The 25,523-nt window shown below is 38.5% G+C and overlaps 1 protein-coding gene across 2 annotated transcripts in view; it reads right to left on the reverse strand.

Moving 5' to 3' along the window:
- Nucleotides 1-23,058, reverse strand: part of GTF2B (general transcription factor IIB) — a 31,007-nt gene extending 7,949 nt beyond the window's left edge. Inside the window, exons 1-2 of one of the 2 annotated variants that reach the window (XM_086390978.1) lie at nucleotides 22,973-23,058; nucleotides 17,931-18,037 (exon numbers count right to left, since the gene is read on the reverse strand). In XM_086390978.1, coding sequence (XP_086247104.1) covers nucleotides 17,931-18,037; nucleotides 22,973-22,989 — 124 coding nt within the window. In that variant the 5' untranslated portion in view covers nucleotides 22,990-23,058. Of the gene's footprint in view, nucleotides 1-17,930; nucleotides 18,038-21,788 lie in introns of both variants that reach the window. The other variant, XM_086390979.1, reaches the window with a different exon arrangement.
- Nucleotides 23,059-25,523: the final 2,465 nt, after the last annotated feature.

A 25,523-nucleotide genomic window follows, 5' to 3' on the forward strand; every position in this document is an offset into this window, starting at 1 on the left:
GAATACCTGCATATGCTAGTCACTGTGCCCTTTGTAAATGTTATTTTTCAATCCTTAAAGCTTTATAAAAATAGATATCACTTTTATTTTATTAGAAATAAAATTAATTTGCCTAACATCACACAACTAAAACTGAAATGCAAATGGGATTCCAGAATCTGTTCTATACTGCATTTATAAAACATTAGCTTTTCCACCAATGTGATAAAATTAAAAGCAGGAACCAGACCATTTTCATCTGTGGCTATATATAGCAAACAGAAAGGAATGGAAGAAATAAGTTATCTCAGTAGTTAAAAAAAAGTTGGTATTGACAGTCAATTAATATAATGGTTAAAATTATGGACTCTTATCAGTTGCTGCTTAGCCTTGGACAAACTTCCTCATTTCTGTAGTAGTGCAATGATTCAGCTTTAAATTTCCCCAATTACCTTATTTTAAATTAAGTAATACAGTTTCAATCCATATGAAGTGCTTAAAAACCAGTTCAAAGTAAGTTGCTTGTATTAGCTATTTAATGCTATAAAAATAAGATGACATTCTGACAGTTTGATATTAATTCTGAATAAGAAGAGCACCAGTTATAAAACATTAACCTGCATTAGAGTGCTCTGCTGCAGTATCTGGTATGTAGGACAGCAATGGCATCCCACTGCAGTACTCCTGCCTGGCAAGTCCCATGGATGGAGGAACCTGGTAGGCTGCAATCCATGGGGTTGCTGAGGGTCGGACACGACTGAGCGACTTCACTTTCACTTTTCACTTTGGCAACCCACTCCAGTGTTCTTGCCTGGAGAATCCCAGGGACGGGGGAGCCTGGTGGACTGCCGTCTATGGGGTCACACAGAGTGAGACACGACTGAAGTGACTTAGCAGTAGCAGCAGTAGGACAGCAAAGGAGGTGGGGAGAAAACAGAAGGAAGGAACTCAACGCAGACTGCTGCACTTTCTATATACAGTAAACTAAAATGCTTGTTAACAGAGTAGAGTGATCTGCCCTTAGGGTTTTATTTTAGAAAACAAGTAAATACATAACAGAATCATTCCTGATGATTTTGAGAAGATGTTTTCTTCTTTGAATACTCAAATCACTTGGGAATAACCAGATCTCACTTGGACTATCACTTGTCCATGTCACAAGGCAAGTGGGATAGAGTTAGGAACACCACTTGCCACACCTTAGGAAGTGAAAATGGCCAAGGAAAGCAGAAGCAAGGAGATCAGGTAAGGCAACTTCTGTGGATCAGAGATTCAGCAGGTGGCCCAAAATAAGGAGAAAAAGTTACATGAATAGGATGGTCAAGATGCATTTCTCTGCTTCCTCCTCATAAGAGCAAACATCACTAAACATGAGAAGCAATTCTAATTAATTAAATTGAGTTTTAAAACTTAAATGACATTAATGTAAAATGTGTAATTGTGCAGAGTTTTACTACAATACTAAGCAAGGCCCTGTCTTAGAGAGACTACTCTAAAGAGACTGATTTTTGTTCCTTTTTACAGAAGAGTAGCTGCTTACAAGAAATAGTTATATAAGCAAAATAAAATTACCTGTATTCCCAACACCCAAAGATAGCCACTGTCAATACTGTGGTATATATTTTCTTTTCCATTCATCTGTATACATATGTTTTTTTGTGAGATTAAAATTATAGTGTCTAGTCCATTACAAGCTCTTTTCACTAAATTTCTAATCAAAACACCAAAACAAAACTTTTAGACAAAGTTTAGCCCTTTCAATAGTATCCACTCATCAAAGTGTTGCCATGTCTCCATTCTTCCTGTTTTCAAAGGGAGAAAAGTGAATCTAACTTTCCTAGTCAGTAAAATAAAAACACACAACAAATAACTACTGCAGCCTTCAAATCCAGAGTTACTTAAAAATTTAAGTGAAAAAAATCAAATGCCATCATTAACTTTTAACACTTTAATTTACACAATGGATGTAAGAAGAGAATACCTTCCTTATCTTACTAGCGTCTTTTCAGTCTCTCTGGAACACTAAAGATAAAGTACTAGTTTGCTAGTAGCATGCTTCATTTCACAGCATTTTCCTTTTGACCCAAAATTAACTTACCATGAGTTTCTTTTGTACTTGCTTTTACTGCCTCAAAAAAGACAAATTGGATTAGGAGGGGGAAAAAAAAAAAGTTGGCCTAGGATAGTATAAATAGAAAGCCCAGAACTGGGTAGTGATGTAATTTTTCCACATACGTGGGAATGGTCTACATGACTCATTCAACAATCTGTAGTTTGTGCTCAGAGTCATTCCCTCTTTTTATACTTTACTGCTCAAAACATAGTATTTATAGAAAATAAAATTTCCAAAATAACTCAAATAGCACATCATGAAACTACAACTAGACCATCAGATTATGTGCATGAGTAATAAGAAATACAGCAGATCATTCAGAAAAAAAGTCAGAACACATAAAAGATTTTCTTGAAGAACATCTAAATGCGGTAGCATTTTTAAAAGTTGCTCTGGAAAGAAACTGCATTACAGAATCTTTTCAAGGAATAAGTGTACAAGGCAGCCATACTGTTTAGGTATAGTCAACCTTTGACATGCAGAAGCCCAACAATTAGCACATACGTGCATAACATACAACCTTACATAGCCCTCTGTTCTACCAACAGAGAAACATGCCAACTTTTAACAGTTCCTTTTTAAACCACACCCTGATTTTTCTAAAATCAACATCAGATAAAAAGTCTGTATCACAGCACTACTACACTATATATAATACCACTATTCCTCCCTCCATCTATATTGTGTGATCTCTTCACACTCTGATCAAGTTTCCCATCCAAAAAGGTAAAGAGATTCAATAGTATACACACATGCACAGTTCTCAATCCATGTTATCAGAAAGGTGTCTAAAGAGTATCAACGAAGATATTTTACTATATTCTAAAGGAATGAGTTTCATCTCTCTTTTTTCAGGAAGAAATTGAGAGTAACTGCCAAAATCATTCACACTAGTTTAAAACTGTTCAACTACTTTGGCACACACCTACCTTATGATTTGTGCACCACAACTACTGAGCCTCTGCTCCAGAAGCCAGGAGCTGCAACGATTGAGCCCACATGCCGCAGCAACAGAAGCCCAAGCACCCTGGAGCTCGTGCTCCAATGAGAAGCATGCTCACTGCAACTAGAGCGCAGCCCTTGCTCTCCACAACCAGAGAAGTCCCAGGCAACAATGAAGACCCAGCACAGCCAAAAATAAATAAATTGTTTAAAAATCTCATTTTCTAACTAGAAATTGCTATTGTATTTCACATGCCTATATTCAGCTACTTTTAATAGACTTAATTTTTAAAAAATGATCTAAACAATCCAGACATAGAGTCCCATCAATGGCAAGGAATTGTTCCCTTTCCAATGCTTAACTCCCATTTATAATTTGTATCTAAAGCACTTGTCAGAACCTTCAAAACAATGCCTTTAACACAAAAATGTCCCCAATACTTTGACATTATGCATGAAAGTGACAGGTGAACTGAAAGTCTTCCGTTAAAGCATCAAGCATCATTGTACTCTACCTCAGAGCATCTTAAATGAGGAAAAAGTGTTGTGCTTATTAAATGTCTATCATCTCAGTAGACTACAGTATTTATTACATATTATCTTCTTACATAGCACATTGTAGGCCATTATTCTTCTAGTACTTTCGCGAAACTAAGTTATTTGGAGATAATAAACACATTCAGCAGTTAGGTGGCTTAAAACAAAGATTTCTTTCTTATTCATATTACCTGTGTATAGCAGGGGACAGAACTGCTTTCTATGCAGTCCTTACTCAGGATGATGGAATTGCTACTTCTTGAGGCAAGCCAGTCATCATGGCCGGGGAATGAATTATGCACTGACTTAATCGTTTCCAATAGTAACATTTCTACTCACAGGCCACCAGCCACAGCCAAAGCCAGCCATGGGATGTTTAAATTCAGAGCGAGCAGGGAAATAAAACTGTACCATGTGGCCCAAGAAGTATCAGTGAGTGGTCACTGGTACTCAGCAAATAAAATCAGCAAATAAATTTGACAATCAGCAAATAAAACTCAAGCTCTGTATTTTTGTGGATTTATGTATAATTTTTAAAAGATTGTTCTATGACTTCCTTCTGTGTCACAAGACAAACAGGACTGAGAGTTAACTTCACTGTATTAGCATTTGTCACAGAGAAGTAATTCATCAGTAAAATTGTAGGTCCCTTCAAGGTAACATTTTTACTGGTTAGCTGCATACAAATTTCTGTTAATAAAACTTTTTAAATGTTAAGGATACATTCCCCAGTGGTGCACAGGAGTCTTGATTTTGCAACCCTAAGGTCTTCTGTGAGCAATGTAAAGTTTTCTTGTACCTTTAAATACTTGATCATATTCACCTGCATCTTCAAATAGTACCATAATGGCTATCCTGTCTTTACCACTTTCCAAAATTCACTCTCTATATTCTCAGGTTTGTTTTCTGTTTTACTGTTTCAATTTTCTAGAATGTTAAGTCAGCTTATTGCTATCTAAAACAGTTTTACTGTGTTTGTCTCCTTGTGCTATCTTCTTTCTTTCTGACCCTTGTTAATAGAGACATTAAAGAAGCTTTATTTCACTGATCACAAAAAAGTAGTTATTTTCTGTAATTTTTTTACTGGTAAACTATATCAGGAGAGGGCTTCCTTGGTAGCTCAGCTGGTAAAGAATCCGCCTGCAATGTAGAAGACTCTGGTTTGATTCTTGGTTCAGGAAGATGCCCTGGAGAAGGTAATTGGCTACCCACTCCAGTATTCTGGCCTGGAGAATTCCACAGACTATCAGTCCATGGGGTTGCAGAGTCAGACACGACTGAGCAACCATCACTATTATCAGGAGAAGAATTTTCTGTTAAGTCCACAGGACTGCTGTTCCTCCACTGTAGCTTGTATTCATAAGCCTCAGGTTGATTTTTATGCTTATTCATCCTATAATGAATTATCAATCAAAGTCCACTGGAAAACCTTCCAATCCACCACCTCAAGTATTCTCAGCCTCTCTGGATACTCACAAATCCCTGGCAGACAAAAAAGAACCCAAACAAAACTAAACTTCTGGTATGATTCAAAAAATGTATCAATATTAGAAAAGATACAGGTAGACTTGTAATTAAAGCAAAAACAATAAAAAGTAACTTCAACAAGATAGAACTTTCTCAGGTTACCAGTCCATGAGTTATAATGATAGTTTTGGATTAGTGTGACTCCCTATCTTTTTGATAAGCCATTCTCATGATGATTTGCATTCTGCAGCATATGATGACTATTGGTAGTTCCCTCCATCATATCTGTATTCTAGCCAATGGGAAGCAGAAAAAGGGAAAGCACATCCCTTAGGGCTGGTTCTAGAGGTGCACAAATCTTTTCTACTTTACAGTGCATCTTAGAATTCAATCACACGGCCACAGCTAACTACAAGGGAAGCTGGGAAATACACGCTAGCTGAGCAGCCATGGGACCAGTTAAAATTCAGGGATTCTTATTATTAAAGAAAGAACTGGGGCTTCCCTGGGGGTTCAGTGGTAAGGAATCCGCCTACCAATGCAGGAAACAAGGGTTCCATCCCCGGTTCGGGAAGATCCCACATGTGGAGCAACTAAGCCTGAGTATCACAACTATTGAGCCTGTGCTCTAGAGCTCATGAGCCGCAATTACTGAGCTTGGAAGCTGCAACCACTGAAGCTTGCATGCCCTAGAGCCCGTGCTCCACAACAAGAGAAGTCACTGCAATGAGAAGCCCACGCAACACAAGTAAAGTAGCCACCACTCACCACAACTAGAGAAAAGTCTGTGCAACAACGAAGGCCCAGCACAGCCAAAAATAAATAAATAAAATTACAAAGAAAAAAACAATATATCAATAATACAGTGATCTTAAAAAAAAAAAAAAAAAGAGTTCAGTAATAGCTACTGGGAAACAACCAGCAGTTTCTGCTATATGGAGTAATGGGATCAGGAGAAAGAAAAGTATATCTCCTAGAAACAAGGTACTTTGCCTGACAGTCTAAAGGAAACAGTACACGGGGGCAAATTAAACATTTAACCTTTGTACCAGGCAAGCTACTAAAGCTACAACCAATGGTATTTTGTAGTACAACATTAAAATCATAATGGCTTAAGATAGCAATTTTAATAGAGGGGAAAACTGCAACATACCAAAAGCAGCCAGGAAACCAATATTGGAGATATAGTCTGACTTTCTAGCCTGACCTAGACTCAGGATATTTTTGTTTTCTGTTTTCTATTGTAAATTACAAAAGAATTTTTTAAAAAGGGATACTGAGAGGAACTGCCCAAAATTCCAAATCTTTCTGCCATCTTTCTGGAAAAGGATTTAAGTTATTTTGGTGTACCACCCACCTCTACTAGAGAATTCAGAAGAGTCTTAGAACAGTATTTCCCAAGCTATTTGTTTTCATATGTTAGATTTATCTAAAACCATTTAATTTAAAACAACAAAAGTTTTAAAAAGTGCTGGTAAGTCTAAAGCTTCAATAATCAAAACATATTATTATTCAGGACTTCCCAGGTGGTGCAGTGGTGAGGAATCCACCTGCCAAGCAGGAGACATGGATTCAATCCCTGGGTTGGGAAGATCCCCTGCAAGAGGAAATGGCAACACACTCCAGTATTCTTGCCTGGGAAATCTCATGGTCAGAGGAGCCTGGTGGGTCTCTAGAGTCTGACATGACTGAAGCGACTTAGCACACACTGGGCTTTTACTAAGTTTCAGGCACTAAATGCTTTACATATGACATCCAGAACCTTTCCTAATATTTGAGAGACCTGAGGCAAAATTATAAGCGGAGATCAACAGGGTCGAAGAGTCAGATACGAAACTATTTAGGACTAAACAACAAACAACATTTATTATTATTTAAAATGGATAAGTCCAAAGCATTGAATTTTTAAATTAGGTGCCCTGGAAAACTGTTTAAGCCATCACATTGTATTTTTTTAAATCTAATGCTGAAAATGAAATGCATCATTAGCTTCCACACCTTCCTCAGTCATCTAACCTTTCTCACATTTCAAAGAATCCAAATTTTTAGTCTAGGGTTACTATATATTCTTATCAGAAATCGTACATTGATGATATCTTTGAAGGGAACTTTGGTCAAGAGATACTTCATAAAAAATACTATTAATAATATAGTCAGTCTCTAAATCAATTTATGTTTCCACAATGCAAACCAGGTACCAACTCATAATGAATTATCCTTTAGAAACAAACCAAATCATGGTTAATTTCCCAGACCAGCCCATAAAAGCCTATTTTATCCATGTTTAGACCCTTGGAGATGGGGAGAACCTGTACAAGTCAACAGTGATAATTACCATTTGGAAAATAGTTCCATCCTTGAATATGTGAACAGACCTTGCTTCTCCTGAAATTGGCAGATTTGCAGCAGCAGCATCTAAGCTAAGGAGCTATGGCTCTGGTATAAGATGCATCTTAACTTAGCCACAATAACATTTAGTCATTCACACACTAATCCTTTCAGGCCTCTATCCTATGGCGTATGTTTCTTTACCCCTCTACCTGGAATGACTTTCCCTCCATAAACCCTAACATTCTTAATGATCGATCATGTTTTCAATGTAAATTCAACAGTAATTTCCTCAGGAAGTCACCACTTCCTTCCTAGTGCTCTCCTCAAACTCAAACTCGGAAGATCTGTAATAGAACTTTTACCACTTTGTTGTTTTAATTCACCCCTTCCTTCCACACACTAGCCAAAGAGCTAGTCCAGAGCTTGCTTATTGCATCTCATCTTTCCAACACTCTCCCTGACCAGCAGTGCTTAACAGAAGTACAATGACCAAAGGCCTTTCAAGTCCAACAGATCTAGATTTAAGTGACTGTGTCACTTACTAAACAGAGAATCTTGAATTAATTACCCAAACACTCCAAGCATCAGTTTCCCTTTCTGTGAAACAAAAACCTACCTCAAAGAACACCTGTGTTACCCAAACAAAATTAGTTATTCTCTAATGCTTAAGTAGTGTCCATATTAAAAATTCTGAATTAGGTAAAAACACTGTGTCTGAGGGCTTACAAGCCATGACAAAGCAAGAATCTGAAAATGAATACAAATACTCCTTACTTTAAAAATATAACTTGGCCATCTTAAACTAAATGTTTTCCTTTAGGAAACATTGCTAATTCAAATTTAAAGATGATAATCTGATAATGTTTAAAATACTATAATTGCAGCATTAAATATGCTAGACCAATAACAATCTCTCAAACACATTTTGCAAATGACCTGCTAGGGAGAACGGCATCTCAGACTTAGAATCATCCTTTTTCCTACAAGGTTAAGAAAAAAGGAGTACTTACATTCCCAAAATATGTATCACTGAAATCTCATACTAAAATTCTACTGTTTATTTTATACATTACCTCATTTGATTCTTAACAGTTCCTAGTAAACATGAGATTTATGGTACATGCCCTTGAAGGAGGGCCATACTTATTTTACATATAAAGAAAGCTAAGCTTGGAAAAATTATACAACTTGACCTAAGCCACATAACTCATTAAGTAGTAGAGCCAAGTCTAGACTCCAGGGCCAAGGACTACTAGTTTTTCCAGGAGCTATGGACACACACAGATATCTGGTTTACAGGAATAATTTGAAGTCTAGGTCTAGAGACATGGGAAACATGAGGGCAAAGATGAAAAGCCTAAAGAGGTACAGAGATCTCAAAGAATGTGGCAATTTCTAAAATTTACAGAATAGATCTGTTTAGAGTTTCTGAAAGTGGAGCCTGCAGTCTTTTTAAACTGCTTAATGCATATTCACATTCATGTCTCAGATTCACTGGTATTAATAATATCCAGAATAACTTAAGAGGGGAAGGTCAAAGTGATTCATTTTTCTCTTTCAAATTCATCTATTCTCCCAAGAAAAAGAAATGCAAAACAGCAAAATGGCTGTCTGAGGAGGCCTTACAAATAGCTGTGAAAAGAAGAGAAGCGAAAAGCAAAGGGGAAAAGGAAAGATATACCAATTTGAATGCAGAGTTCCAAAGAATAGCAAGGAGAGATAAGAAAGCCTTCCTCAGCGATCAATGCAAAGAAACAGAGGAACACAATAGAATAGGAAAGACTAGAGATCTCTTCAAGAAAATCAGAGATACCAAGGGAACATTTCATGCAAAGATGAGCTCAATAAAGGACAGAAATCGTATGGACGTAACAGAAGCAGAAGATATTAAGAGGTGGCTAGAATACACAGAGGAACTGTACAAAAAAGATCTCAATGACCCAGATAATCATGATGTTGTGATCACTCACCTAGAGCCAGACATCCTGGAATGTGAAGTCAAGGGGGTCTTAGGAAGCATCACTACGAACAAAGCTAGTGGAGGTGATGGAATTCCAGTTGAGCTATTTCAAATCCTGAAAGATGATGCTGTGAAAGTGCTGCACTCAATATGCCAGCAAATTTGGAAAACTCAGCAGTGGCCACAGGACTGGAAAAGGTCAGTTTTCATTCCAATCCCAAAGAAAGGCAATGCTCAAACTACCGCACAATTGCACTCATCTCACATGCTAGTAAAGTGATGCTTAAAATTCTCCAAGCCAGGCTTCAGCAATACGTGAACCGTGAACTTCCAGATGTTCAAGCTGGTTTTAGAAAAGGCAGAGGAACCAGAGATCAAATTGCCAACATACGATGGATCATCGAAAAAGCAAGAGAGTTTCAGAAAAACATCTATTTCTTCTTTATTGACTATGCCAAAGCCTTTGACTGTGTGGATCACAATAAACTGTGGAAAATTCTGAAAGAGATGGGCATACCAGACCATCTGACCTACCTCTTGAGAAACCTCTATGCAGGTCAGGACGCAACAGTTAGAATTGGACATGGAACAACAGAATGGTTCCAAATAGGAAAAAGAGTACATCAAGGCTGTATATTGTCACCCTGCTTATTTAACTTCTATACAGAGTACATCATGAGAAACGCTGGGCTGGAAGAAGCACAAGCTGGAATCAAGATTGCCGGAGAAATATCAATAACCTCAGATATGCAGATGACACCACCCTTATGGCAGAAAGTGAGGAAGAACTAAAGAGCCTCTTGATGAAAGTAAAAAAGGAGAGTGAAAAAGTTGGCTTAAAGCTCAACATTCAGAAAACTAAGATCATGGCATCTGGTCCCATCACTTCATGGGAAACAGATGGGGAAACAGTGGACACAGTGGCTGACTTTATTTTTCTGGGCTCCAAAATCACTGCAGATGATGACTGCAGCCATGAAATTAAGATGCTTACTCCTTGGAAGGAAAGTTATGACCAACCTAGACAGCATATTAAAAAGCAGAGACATTACTTTGTCATCAAAGGTTCATCTAGTTGAGGCTATGGTTTTTCTAGTAGTCATGTACGGATGTGAGAGTTGGACTATAAAGAAAGCTGAGTGCCGAAGAAGTGATGCTTTTGAACTGTGGTGCAGGAGAAGACTCTTGAGAGTTCCTTGGACTGCAAGGAGATCCAGCCAGTCTATCCTAAAGGAAATCAGTCTGGGGTGTTCAATGGAAGGACTGATGTTGAAGCTAACACTCCAATACTTTGGCCACCTGATTCGAAAAGCTGACTCATTTGAACAGACCTTGATGCTGGGAAAGATTGAGGGCAGGAGAAGGGGACGACAGAGGATGAGATGGTTGGATAACATCACCAACTCAATGGACATGGGTTTGGGTGGACTCTGGGAGTTGGTGATGGACAGGGAGGCCTAGCGTGATGCAGTTCATGGGGTTGCAAAGAGTCGGACACAACTGAGCGACTGAACTGAACTTAAACTATTCTCCTGTATTTTCCTTACATTACTTTTAAGAAAAACGAAGGAATTCTGTTTTAAATGGTATTCAAAAAGTGGCTTTAAGTTGATAACACTATTTCTATACAACACTTCACTGTGAAATCCTAATTTATAAAAGCCTTGATAATTTACTAACTTAATACTTTACAGCCTATAAGTCACGTATAAACAATGTACAAGGTCACATTTATGAACAAATTGATAATCTAAATATGATTATACTGCCACCTAGTGCTCGACTTTTATGGTGACATAATCACACAGGACTGTTGGGGGGGACCCACAATCAGTGCTGGTGGGGCCAACAGTTTCATGGTAGAAATGACAAAGCTTTGCTTTAAAAATTGGCCCTATTTGAGAGATCACTACCAATGTCTTAAGGGTCACTGACAAAACAGCCGATGACAAATACTTCAAATGTCTAAAATAACAATCTTATAATTCAAATGTCAACTGTTACATATGTTAAGTAGTTTTACAAAGAGCTAAAAAGAAATTGGAAACAATCTAAATTATAGGAGAGACTAAATACTACACAACCATTTAAATACTGGGGAAAAATTAAACAAGACATCAAATTGTATTTTCCAAAGATAGCAGCAATAATATCTCCCATCCACATATTCTTCTGCAATATGACATTGTTACCCTCACACTGGGGCTTCCATGGTGGCCCAGCTGGTGAAGAATCTGCCTACAATGCGGGAAACCTAGGTTCGATCCCTGGGTTGGGAAGATCCCACAGAAAAGGGAATGGCTGGCTACCCACTCCAGTATTCTGACCGGGAGAATTCCATGGCCTGTATAGTCCACAGGGTCACAAAGAGTCAGACATGACTGAGCGACTTTCAGTTACTACCCTCACACTGAGGTGGGGCTATTTCTTCTCCCCTTCCAGTCTAGGTGGGTCCTAGGACTGCTGTGACTAACAGAATACAAAAGTGACCTTGTTTCAAGGCACAGCCCTTAACTACTTGAGTCCAGCTTCCATTCTCCCTCAGAACACTTGCTCTTGGGATATCTTTCTTAGAAACCAACCATCATGTATGAGCTATTCTAATACAACTACGGAAAGGCTTTAGAGGATGACACTTCAACACAGGGAGGGTCAAGGAGCAGAAAGGTACCAAAATGCAGGTGAGAAACCATTATGGAAGTGGACCCTCCAGGTCCAGTTAGGGCTGAAACAGTGGCCTAAGTGACTCCTTCACAAATTAATGACATATAAAATTTTGAGCAAAATTAAATGGCTGTTACAAGCCATTAAATTTTAAAGTGGTCCATCATGTAACTGAAACAGAAACTGGTTCCAGAAAGTATGATGTTGCTTTAATAAAGTCCTAAAATATGTGGCACTGGTTTTAAGACTGAGTGATGGGCCTCAAGTAGCCTACAAATGATGGCTTGAAGGACAGTGAGAAGTGTTATTAGAGACTATAAAAAGATATTTTATATCACACAAAACATATTTTTTGTATTATGAATTATTTCACTTAAAAAAAATAATAGTAATGGGCACTCTTACTTGATGACTCAGTAGAGAGGGGTACAATATGGCTCCAAAAATGACAGTTAAGCAGTATCTGGTCTTGAGTTTAAAATTAAAGGGAGTTAGTGACAATGGGATGCCCTAAGTTTCAAGAACACATTAATATTAAATATTAAGTACAAAGTTGTCCAGAAACAATTCTAAAAGGGCTTGTTTCTAAAGTTGTCTGGTGACTATTTAAACAAAAAGCTATTCAAAGTGCTTGCTCAAGAAATGTTATAGCCTAAATACTAAAAACTTTGAGGCAGTGTAAAATTTCATGGCAAGTATAATCAAACTATGTACACCAAAATTATTTATTAGAAGACATATGATGATGCTATCTAAATATAAATCACTATGAACATCAATCTCTCAAATGTTTAAAAAGTTACAAATTTTATGCCCTCAGTGGACTACAGAATATTTGCCCAGCTTAATTTCTTCTCTATCTCCAGAGTATTAGAGATAAAAGTTGAACTGAGCTGACAAAAGAAGAGCATATGCCTTTAAATCAAAATGATGATGGAAATCTGATTTATTATTAATATATGACAATGATATGTGTTTCTGTATATATGTACATATGTATATGTATTTTTAAAATTTAGACTCATGGAAAGTCATGATCAATTAAACTATTTTCAACATAATTTGGCTGATGGTAACATCAGCAAAATGGAACTTTCTGTTTGCAGACTCTTTCTTGCTTGCCTCCTCTTGTCTGGTCATGAAATATATTCTTCACTTGCAGGGCATCATATTATACATTTAACCACAATACCTGTGAATGAGGCTACTGTGTATGTTAAGACAAAAGTTTGTTATATTTTATGTCAGAAAACCCAGCATCACAAACAGATATTTCTATATATAGAAAAGTTTAATCAGATTATACTTCAAATTTTTCAGGCCTTAAAATCTAGCCTAGGGACTCCCCTGGTGGTCCAGTGGTTGAGATTCCACCTTGCAGTGCAGGGGACATGGTTTTGATCTCTGGTCGGGGAATAGAGATCCTACATGTCATGGGGCAACTAAGTCCACATGCCACAACTAGTGAAGTGAAGAAGTGAAGTCACTCAGTTGTGTCCGACTCTTTGCAACCCCACTGACTGTAGCCTGCCAGGCTCCTCCGCCCATGGGATTTTCCAGGCAAGAGTACTGGAGTGGGGTGCCATTTCCTTCTTCAGAGGATCTTCCCAACCCAGGGATCGAATTTGGGTCTCCTGCACTGCAGGCAGACTCTTTACATCTGAGCCACCAGGAAAGCCACAACTACAGAGTCTGTGCACCACAATGAAAGATCCTGTGTGATGCAACTAAGACCAGATGCAGCCAAATAAACTGGAAAAAAAAAAATTAGCTTACATCGTTAGAATGAAAAATACCATTTTTGATGCTGTTCAATAATAATAATAAAGCAAAATTAAAAGGAAATTAACTGTCTTTGGTTAGAGATAGAAAAAAAAAAAAAAAGTAAAATTTAGGATTCCAAGCACTAAAAAGAATATAAGACTTGAGAATTATATCTTCCTTCTCCAGTTACTTAATTTTATCCAACTATCTTGCTAGTTACAGCAGAAGTGAAGCTGATGGAAAGACTGGAAATATAATACAGTATTTTTCCACTATTTCTTTTTAAATGGCAACAGAAGTTAAGAGAACCAAGAAACTGAAATTCTAATTAATCTTCTGTCTCTGTCTCACTCTTACATATCATCAGTTCAATTTTACTACTTGGTAAGAATTAGAATGCTCTCATTTAACTTGGGGGTCAGCAAACATTTTCTGTAAAGGGCCATAGAAAACATTTTATAAAGGCTTTGTGGGTCCAGAGGCCAAACTGAGGTTATTATTATTATTATTATATATATATATATATATATATGTAATTAAACAAAAAGAGAAAAATCCACTAGTTTTTAATTGATTAAGAATATAATAATGACCGAATATAATTTGTTATAATACAATTTCTACTACTAGGAATAACAATTCTCTTTTGAAGGGATAACATATCACTTAATCAGAGTTCAAAGTTAGTGTTCCTTAACCATCAAAAAAAATTTTTTTTAATCAATTACAAATGGTCATCTGTCAGTGTTATATTAATAACATTTTATATATCTTACTTTTAAAAATGTCTTCCCTCATGCAGACAAGTACAATCAAATACTGACATTAATCCACAAGCATTTCTAATAGAGCATATTCACTGTTTGGAAGGCATTTATAGAATCTTATTACATTCTTCTGATATTCGCCTTTTATCATGTCACTATATTGTAGATTAAAAAATCACTTCTAATTAAAGGTTAGGTAGAATCTCCTTAATTGCAGTTAAGCAGCTTTAAAATATGAAAATCTCCTTTGCACTTGTATCCTGGTCTGAAAAACACTGACTAAAGTTTGAGTTTGGAAAATATATCCACTGCAGATTTGGGTGGGAATTAAAATCTTAGTTTTTGTTTTAACTTCTGACAACCATGAAAGTACATAAGATGTATTAAAGCAATTTGACATTACTTATGTTTTAAATAATGCTAGTTGTCAAACTGGCTTTACTACAGTGTAATCAATCACCACTTTGCCTTTGCAGTTCTAGATTGAATTTATTAATAAACACTAGCAACTCTGCAGGAAAACCTAATTTCTGAAGCCATCTGTGTTCAACAGTAGTGGCTGAGGGCAATACTGGCTCAGAAAAACTTCAACCTTGCCCCAGAGCTTTAAAAAAGGTCACAAGAAAACTTTGCCATTATTAAGTTACCAAATGACTGTGTGGTTGGGCAAGTCAAGATACTCAGCTTCTATTTCTGACAAAAATTTATAGAACTGATGACAGTTAAGTCCATGAGACTGAATGAAATTCACTACTGACATTATATATATGGATCAATAACATGTGATGAATTCAAACCTTTTCCACAGCATAGCAGATGAATAATACAATGGATAACTATACACTTGAAAAATCTTCCATTTTCACAATCTTTATAAGTTTGTCCAACTAAGTCTTCTGCACTACACCTTATTTTTAACACATCCTAGCAGATTCCACTTCAGGTTGTACTGAATCAGTATTTTGGCAATTTAATTTAGAAGTAGTTTCTCCTGTAGTTGTTCCATGCAGCTGATTCAATCTATGAAACTCTGCACTGACTCTGTGAATAAACAAATCAGCAATATCAACAACACCTGTCTAGTCATCAAGAGTCTAGGAAAAACACTTGAAATAAATTATCTTGTTTTTAATTTACTACTGATGTCACTGCCAACGTCCTCAACTCTTCAAGCAACTGTTTCTTCTGAGAGGCTAGCAGTCTTTACTAAGTTTATAGTCTCTGGACACATTTCTTTAGCTATTACAAACACACACAAATAACTCATCATTGGTAAATGATCTTCCCTGTTTGGCCCACAAATGAGCCACTCAGAAACTTAACTGCAGCCTTATTTTTATTCTTTTACTTTTGTGAAGAAATTCAGCTGTGATGAGATTTTCTACTTGACATTTTCTAAATTTTATGATCACTGTTTTCCTGAATTAGCAGTACTGTGATGAGTGCTTAGCCTGATAATGTCAATTGTCTTCTTCTGGTGTATCTATAGTATGGACCACATGATAAGGACAATGATTCGCCATTTCATCCAGTTACAAAACTTATGCTCTGCTGCTAAGTCGCTTCAGTCATGTCTGACTCTGTGCGACCCCATAGACGGCAGCACACCAGGTCCCCCGTCCCTGGGATTCTCCAGGCAAGAACACTGGAGTGGGTTGCCATCTCCTTCTCCAATGCATGAAAGTGAAAAGTGAAAGTGAAGTCGCTCAGTCGTGTCCGACTCCTAGCAAGCCCACGGACTGCAGCCTACCAGGCTCCTCCGTCCATGGGATTCTCCAAGCAAGAGTACTGGAGTGGGTTGTCATTGCCTTCTCCGACTATGCCTTAAAAACATGACATTCAGAGTTCTTTTTTTTTCTCATTTTGACTTGATGGGTATGCAATGGTAACAAAATAAATAAATAAGAGTTGCAGTATGGAGGTATGCCTGGCACTCAAAATGCTGCGGATTTATAACTGGGATTTGTAGTGCACTGAGCGGCAGTATGATGTGATGAGAACAACATGTAAGGTTTCTTTTTTTTTTTCATTTTAACTGGAGGCTAATTACTTTACAATATTGTAGTGGTTTTTGCCATACATTGACATTTTCTTTTACAACCACTAAATTCTGCTATCCAACATGAAAGCAGCCACAGACAATACATAAACAAATGAGTGTGACTATATTCCAATAACATTTTATTTTTAAGTTTGACTTTGATAATATTTTCACATGTCCCCAAATATTATTTTGATTTTTTAACTATTAAAAAAATGGAAAAGTCATTCTCAGCACACAGGGCATATAAAAATAGGTGACAGGTCATAATGGAACTATGGCAGTGGAACTAGACTGCTGGACTACTTAATCCTCAGTTTCTGCCATCTCTAAAATGAAGATATACCTCATAGGTGTCACTAAGGAAAAACTGAGTGAATATGTAAGTCATTTAAAACAGTGCCTAGCATATAAGCTTATTAACTGTTAATATACTTACTGAGTAGAATGTAATTGCAAATGGGTTTCAATTGCTACTAACAACTCTGTATGATTTAAAACTCCCACTGGAGGTCTGAGGCAAGCAGCCTACTCGGATGAATATTGCATGTGCTCCAAAAAAGACACTTCCACAGTGTAACACTATCCATGTTTCTGTTACACTGCCCACAAGCCTGCTAGCAGTTTCATTCTTGAGTATTTCAAACCTTGAAGTATTATACCTTTTCTCAGGTGCTGGAGACAACCCCACCATAAGAAAAATTTCTGAACAGACTATCTCTATCCTAAAGTTATACTACAGATCTAGATTAGTGAGCAAGTAGGAATAAAGTGAAATTTTAAGAAGCAGTATTTTGGGCAATAACAATTTTACACTAGAAATTCATAAATAAATCAGTCTGTATGAGCAAATGGAATTTAAACCAATCTTTTTTTGATGACTAAAAGGCCTTGCATGAGACTCAATACCTCTATAAAGACATACCTTTATTACTGCAAAATCATTCATGCTTATCTAATTTCATTCCTCTGAAACAAATCATGTTTAAATATAAGAAAATCACAAAAGGTAGATTACATTTATTCATTATTTCCATATGCACAAGTGTGCATCAAATATTTAAGCCAAAAAACTCAGGAAACAAAGGACTAAAGGCCTTTCCTTCTGGATTAATTACCTCCATTTTAGATGTCCATCCTACCCCACATTATGAAGTATATGTGTTTCTATAGACAGTAAAATATGGTCTCTGATTTCACTCTCACTTATTTCCTTTCTTCTAAATCTATTTGCTTTACAAAAAAATATGTATTACCTGTAAGAGGAAAAAGTAAAAATGTATTCATTAAAAGAGAGTTTGGAAAATATACAAAAGCAAAGTACCCAAAAGAGTGTTTTCAATTAAAATCATAGTAACTGCTTACCTACAACCAGGCCACATTCAGGACAGATCATATCACCAGCTCTGTAGTCCTCCACTAGGATCGCATCTGGATGGTTTGGACATGTGACTCTTGGAAGAGCATCCAAACTACGTGGGAAAAAAAAAAAATTTTTTTTAAATATCCTTCTAACCAATATGCAACACACTACTAATCTTTCGGAGGGGGGAAGAGGTGGATTCTGAACACTTTCCCAATAAATTTACAGTACATTTACACTTATAAGACATTTAAGCTCAGATTTCAAAGTAAACATCTTAGTTACTTTAAATCCTACTTAGTAATTAACAGATAATACTGGAACTGCCTTTTGTAAGAATAGTTCCTGGTTTGCAGAATGGAAGGTTTTAAAAATGTAAACAGAAAACAAGCTTTTTTTTAACATGCAGACTACTAAAATGTTTATAAATCTTGATTGGTATGGAAATGACTACCTACCATCATAACACGGAACATATACATATAACCATCTGGTCTGCGACCTTTGACACTTACTTCTCTGGTGAGAGAATAAATTTCAAGTCTGTGTTTTTCTACTCACTGGATACCTTAGTAATAAACTTGAATGTACACTGAACCTAAAAAGGATACAAACCAAGGTGGTAGATGTGGCTCTGCTGAACTTAGGATGATTTCATTTAGTCCAGAACTGAGTTTGTTAGCACTCAAGAAATGACTTCAAAAGCTACTTTTAAATCTATTTGTGATATTAATAATTTGCTTATTTTATTTTGAAAGTAAGGCAGTATGGGAAAGACACATCAGCCGTAAGTGACCTGACAGAATCGGTTCTAAAAACTATCCAAGATATTTAACATAGATTTAATAATTATTTCTATGGCTGTGGTGTCTTACAATCACAAATGTCTGCTATCATTGAAAATAAGCTCTTTTTAAAAGTTGACTTGAAGTAATACAGAACAAGCTTCACAAACATATATATAAAAGATAACATCAACTATTCTTGAAGTATGTAAACAGGTATCTGTGGTTTTGGATAAAGTTTCTCAAACTAGCAAACACAGTTCAGAATGGTAACTTTCAACAGAGGTAATATCCACTGAAAAACTGATAAAATAATCCATATTCCCAAATGTACACGTTCAGGTTAACCAGAACACACCTTGAATCTTCTCACTGGGAAAACAGGGAATGGAGGTTTAGTTTATATTCATGCTTATTAGACTCTTAAGAGTCCCTTGGGCTGCAAATCAAACCAGTCAAACCTAAAGGAAATCAATCCTGAATGATGCTGCACCTAAAGCTAAGCTAAAGCTCCAATACTTTCGCCACCTGATGTAAAGACATAACTCACTGGAAAAGACCCTGATGCTGGGAAAGACTGAAGGCAGGAGGAGAAGGGGGTGACAGAGGGTGAGATGCTTGGATGGCATCACTGACTCAATAGACGTGAGTCTGAGCAAACTCTGGGATATAGTGAAGCACAGGGAGGCCTGGTGTGCTGCAGTCCATGGGGTTCCAAAGAGTTACTGAACAACAACATGCTTATTCCATAAACTTCTACTAGGAAAATATTTTCATAAATTATAATAAATAAAACATTAAGAAATTAGTATAAATTATTTTTTTAAAACTGTGTCAAAATAAAGGACAGTGTTAGAAAAGTAACAGTAATTACAAATGTGTACAATGGGCAGCCATGTGGCACACAGCATTCAAAGGACTGATATATTTTGTACTATTAAAAAGTAGAATATTGTGTGCATGTATATGTATATAAAAATGATATGGGAACAACTCAAAGATATGCTGAATGAAAGAGTAACATAGGGATTTCAGAGAAAACTGAAAAAAGAACTACAGTTATATGCAATAACATGAGTAAATCTCCAAATGCTGACCAAAAGACACCAGACACAGAGGAATACATACGCATTTATATATAAAGTTTAAGTTAGGCAAAACAAATCTATAGTGTTAAGAATAAGGATGTGGTTTTCTTTGAGAAAGAGTACTGACTGAGGGCATAAAGGAGGTTTCCAGAGTGCTGCTGCTGCTGGTGGTATTTGATCGAGACTTGGGTGACAGCTACGTGTATGTGCTCACTTTGTAAGTGAACTGCACACTTAAAATCTGTGTGCTAAATAACTTCACAAAAAAAGGTAAAAAGCGAGAGAGCATTCATTTTTTATATTAGACTACTTTTTGGAAGGAAGTATGCATATGTTTGTGAAACCACAGAATCACTAGGAAAACACCAAGAAACTGGTTACGATGACTGCTCTGGAGAATTAGATGGTTAGGAGTGAGGGAAAAAAGAAACTGCTTTTCTTCTTGCTTTTTATGATTTGCATGTGTTACCTATTCAAAGTAAAACTGTGCTCAAGCAGTTAACTTTTAATTAAATAACCCACAAGGGTAATACAAAAGAGGAAGCACAAGAGTAGGGCAGTGGGGGAAGTAAGGGAAAGAAACGAGAGGGAAGGAATGGAGTAAACCACCACCACTGACATTAAAACAACTTAGGCTGCCTAAGAAGCCATGAAATTCCAAACTTCATTTTATAGCTATCCTTTACTGGGTGCCTACTATGTGTCTGCAGCTGCTGCTGCTGCTAAGTCACTTCAGTCGTGTCCGACTCTGTGCGACCCCACAGACGGCAGCCCAGCAGGCTCCCCGTTCCCGGGATTCTCCAGGCAAGAACACTGAAGTGGGTTTCTATTTCCTTCTCCAATGCATGAAAGTGAAAACTGAAAGTGAAGTTGCTCAGTCGTGTCCGACTCTGTGCGACCCCACAGACGGCAGCCCAGCAGGCTCCCCGTTCCCAGGATTCTCCAGGCAAGAACACTGAAGTGGGTTTCTATTTCCTTCTCCAATGCATGAAAGTGAAAACTGAAAGTGAAGTTGCTCAGTCGTGTCCGACTCTGTGCGACCCCACAGACGGCAGCCCAGCAGGCTCCCCGTTCCCGGGATTCTCCAGGCAAGAACACTGAAGTGGGTTTCTATTTCCTTCTCCAATGCATGAAAGTGAAAAGTGAAAGTGAAGTCGCTCAGTCGTGTCCAGCTCTAAGCAACCCCATGGACTGCAGCCCACCAGGCTCCTCCGTCCATGGGATTTTCCAGGCAAGAGTACTGGAGTGGGGTGCCACTGCCTTCTCTGACTGTGTGTCTAGTACTGTACATATATTATTAATCTTCATTAGCAACCCTTCAAATTAAGCATTACCTCTATTTTAAAGATTATGCTCAGAGAATGATTTTCCTGAAGTCACAGAACTAATGAGTGGTAGAGTTTAGATCTGAACTCATAACATTTCTGTTCTTCTCTGTGAAAACACCAAGCAGTTTCATAGTCCAGTAACTGTCCCTCTTTCTCAGGGGAAAAAAGCTATCACAGAAATACTAACATCCACCTTTGTTCTCACGGGTAGAAAAAACTCAGAGATGGACAACTGCAATAAGCCTAGGAAGAATTTATTTCAAAGAAATATCTGAGATTTTTTCTTTTAAAAGAGAATAAAGCACACAAAGGAAATGTATTTTTTTTCGGTAAAGAATCAATCAAGTGAATTTACTATATTTAACTACTACAGTATGTTATAATAAAGCCCCAATATAACCATATTCATAGTAGATCTGCCATAGGAGAATGTTATATATAGATGTCTTTGGGAAGCTAGTTCTCCATTTACCTACAAGGAAGCCTAACCTGACAGAGCCACACCCAAATAGAATGATTGAGCATTTAATCACAGAATTACAATCAGTAAACAAGTGTCACTGGCCTTAAGAGTTGTTTCCAAGTAGTTTAGTTAAGGCTGCCTCCTGCCCCATCTTTTAAAAATACAGTAACATAAAGTAGTAAGGCTTGGTACTCACCAGAAAGGGCCTGGACTACTCAAAGCTTATTATTTTGTGATGATGGTTTTCATCAGGAACTCAATTCCAAAGATGAGAACAAGTTCAGAAAAATTATGCCAGAGTTACCTTGGCTTCCAGAAGCTACAGAACTTAATCTGATACGTTTAATACATTATGAGTTACCAAGTGTGATACCAGGAAACATATCTGAGATTCTATACTCTGTTCTAATACTAACCTTGGAAAAGTCAACATGGGCATGACTCAGTTTACACTTAGGCAAAAATCCTAATATCTACCTCATACTAGTCATGAGAGACATAATTAGGGTCTGCAAGCATTTTTCATGTCACAGGATTAAAGGCTGTCTCTAATGGCACTGTATGCATTTGCAGTAGGTATCAATCAGTACATCACATTTTTTAAATATATTAGTGACTTTCCTGCTGCGGCTGCTGCTAAGTCGCTTCAGTCGTGTCCGACCTTGTGCGACCCCACAGATGGCAGCCCACCAGGCTCCCCCGTCCCTGGGATTCTCCAGGCAAGAACACTGGAGTGGGTTGCCATTGCCTTCTCCGAGTGACTTCCCAGTATACGTTAATTTTCTGCAGGCAAAATTTTCTTCAGGAGTATACAGATGACATCTCTAAAGAAATCTCTTAAGGAGACTTATCAACTCTTCAGAAATGCCTTAGCTTCCACTTCAAAAGGCCTCGGGGATGGCTATCAGTTTCCATCAGGTTTACCAACGCTGACGTCCCTAACTTTTTGCCAGATGGATAAAGGCCTAGAACTAACCCCTTCCCGCTCTCTAGAAGAGGATTCAAGGACCCTCGGCTGGCAGACCAACAGATTAAAAAAAACAAGCGTGGAAAATTTAAGAAAAAAGGACAGTTGGATCATACGCAAAAGACCCGAGGCCAGAGGCTGGGGACACCGGAGCCCCTCCACACGATAATGCCTGGGTGAGAAAACGACCAAGGACGCTGGAGGAGAAACGCCGGCGGCTCGTTACCCCCTGCGACACCCCTGACAGCCCTGCGTCTGGATGTGCCTTTGTCCCGGGCGGCCAGCGGCTCCGGCTGCCTCTCCCCGCACTTCCGAGGCGTTCTGCTCGATGAAGCAGCGGGAGCGGCCGCCCTGCTAGCCCCGGCACTCGACGCCCGCCCTTCAGCTGGCTGGGCTCTACATGACGTACTAACCGGCTGGTAGACGCCATCTTCACGGCCACTGCGGCTCCAGCTACAAACAACGACAGACGCAACCTCAGACAGGAAGAGACAGTGGCGACGAAACGCAGCGAGACTGGCTTTTATAGGCGAGTCGCCCACGCAGTCGTAATAGGGCGTGGCTACGGGTCCGGAGAAGAGCCAAGAACAGTGAGCTCGGGTACGCCCCGTGCTTTGCGTTTTGTTATTTCCCTATTCACTTTCGGTCATTTTCTATGTGGCTGGGCAAATATAGGAAATCACCCGGAAAAATTCCCAAGGGCACCCTGCAAACGTGCTGCACCAGAGATACCCTCAACTTGACTGAGTTACAACACAAAATACTGAGCTTCGTGGAGGGGGCAAAGCCCCCATCAGTTCAGTTCAGTTCAGTTCAGTCGCTCAGTTATGTCCGACTCTTTGCGACCCCATGAACCGCAGCACGCCAGGCCTCCCTGTCCATCACCAACTCCCGGAGTCCACCCAAACCCATGTCCATCGAGTCAGTGATGCCATCCAACCATCTCATCTTCTGTCGCCCCCTTCTCCTCCTGCCCTCAATCTTTCCCAGCATCAGGATCTTTTCAAATGAGTCAGTTCTTTGCATGGCCAAAGTACTGGAGTTTCAGCTTCAATATCAGTCTCACCAATGAACACCCAGGACTGATCTCCTTTAGGATGGACTGGTTGGATCTCCTTGCAGTCCCAGGGACTCTCAAGAGTCTTCTCCAACACCACAGTTCAAAGGCATCAATTCTTCGGCACTCAGCCAGATTCTTTATAGTCCATCTCTCAAATCCATACATGACCACTGGAAAAACTATAGCCTTGACTAGACGGATCTTTGTTGACAAAGTAATGTCTCTGCTTTTTAATATGTTGTCTAGGTTGGTCATAACTTTCCTTCCAAGGCAAGTGTCTTTTAATTTCATGGCTGCAATCACCATCTGCAGTGATTTTGGAGCCCAGAAAAATAAAGTCAGCCACTGTGTCCACTGTTGCCCCATCTATTTGTCATGAAGTGATGGGACCACATGCCATGATCTTAGTTTTCTGAATGTTGAGCTTTAAGCCAACTTTTTCACTCTCTTTCACTTTTGTGAAGAGGCTCTATAGTTCTTCCTCACTTTCTGCCATAACGGTGGCGTCATCTGCATATCTGAGGTTATTGATATTTCTCCCCGCAATCTTGATTGCAGCTTGTGCTTCCCGCAGCCCAGCGTTTCTCGTGATGTACTCTGTATAGAAGTTAAATAAGCAGGGTGACAATATATAGTCTTGACATACTCCTTTTCCTATTTGGAACCAGTCTGTTGTTCCATGTCCAGTACTAACTGTTGCTTCCTGACCTGCATACAGGTTTCTCAAGAAGCAGGTCAGGTGGTCTGGTATTCCTGTCTCTTGAAGAATTTTCCACAGTTTATTGTGATCCAGACAGTCAAAGGCTTTGGCATAGTCAATAAAGCAGAAACAGATGTTTTTCTGGAACTCTCTTGCTTTTTCCATGATCCAGCGGATGTGGGCAAAGCCCGCATCCCCGAAGGCTAAATACCCCTCCCCCAGCCTGGAGTCAGCTACTCCAGTTTGACCACAATTCTTACTTGGCAAAGGGGCGATTCCACCAAGGTATTTAGAAAAAAGAGAAATTCACTTAGATCAGCTCCAACAAGTGTCAATTCAGGCTCTATCATCAGCTAGCAAGCTTCTTAGGCACGTCCTTTGCACTTTGGGGTAAGCGGTAATAGTATATCTGCCTTGTGTACCCTTTTAGAATTGGCAGGAGATGAAACAAAAACCATATGAGATCACTGTACCTGTGAGGCAGGGAGATGTGGGTCCTACCCTGACTGTTGTTTTCATGATCTTTGCAAATGCGGCATAGCTGAAATATAGAGAACTTAGCAAAACTGGTTAGATACTGCAAAAGGTCTCTAGGTTTATTAATTAGCCAAACTAATGTCAGAATAGTAATAAAAATAACAGCAACACTATCACTACTTTGCTGAAAACAAATCACCCTTGACCCGGAGGGAATTGGAAGGAAAAAAAGGTGCCCCGGGGCTTCTATGGGGAGGAGAACTTAGAATATAGTGGCTGCTTTGTTCTTTGAGAATGGGACTTAAATGCCACTGAGCCCTCATTGTTTTCTTGCAAGGTGGGACAAACTCGTTTCCTTAGAAAGAACAAGAGGCCAAAATTTAGGCACTAAAATCCAGATGGAGTTGGGAGAGCATTTTGTGTGTGTATGTGTTGGGGGGTGTCTTCTGTGCCCTAATACTGTAATTTAAAAACTTGATTGTGCTTTTGTGGGGGATTTCTCCCTCAATATCTGGCAAAGTTTCAAAAGGCCAATTTTTTTGAGCTGTGCCAAGTAAAACCCCAGAAAGAGATTGGGGGTGCTGCATCCTAATCCAGCAGAAAGTTTTCATAGTGGAGCATTTTGGCTTGGGAGAAGAAGAGAGAGAGGAGAAGGAAGGGAACTGGGCACCCCTTGAGAATCAAGATAAGGACCTAATTGTTTATAGTAGGCATTCAGTAATGTTTG

This window comes from Bos grunniens, chromosome 3, assembly GCF_055505025.1.
Source record: "Bos grunniens cultivar Pamir isolate PY7600 chromosome 3, Bosgru_T2T1.0, whole genome shotgun sequence".
Lineage (NCBI taxonomy): Eukaryota > Metazoa > Chordata > Mammalia > Artiodactyla > Bovidae > Bos > Bos grunniens.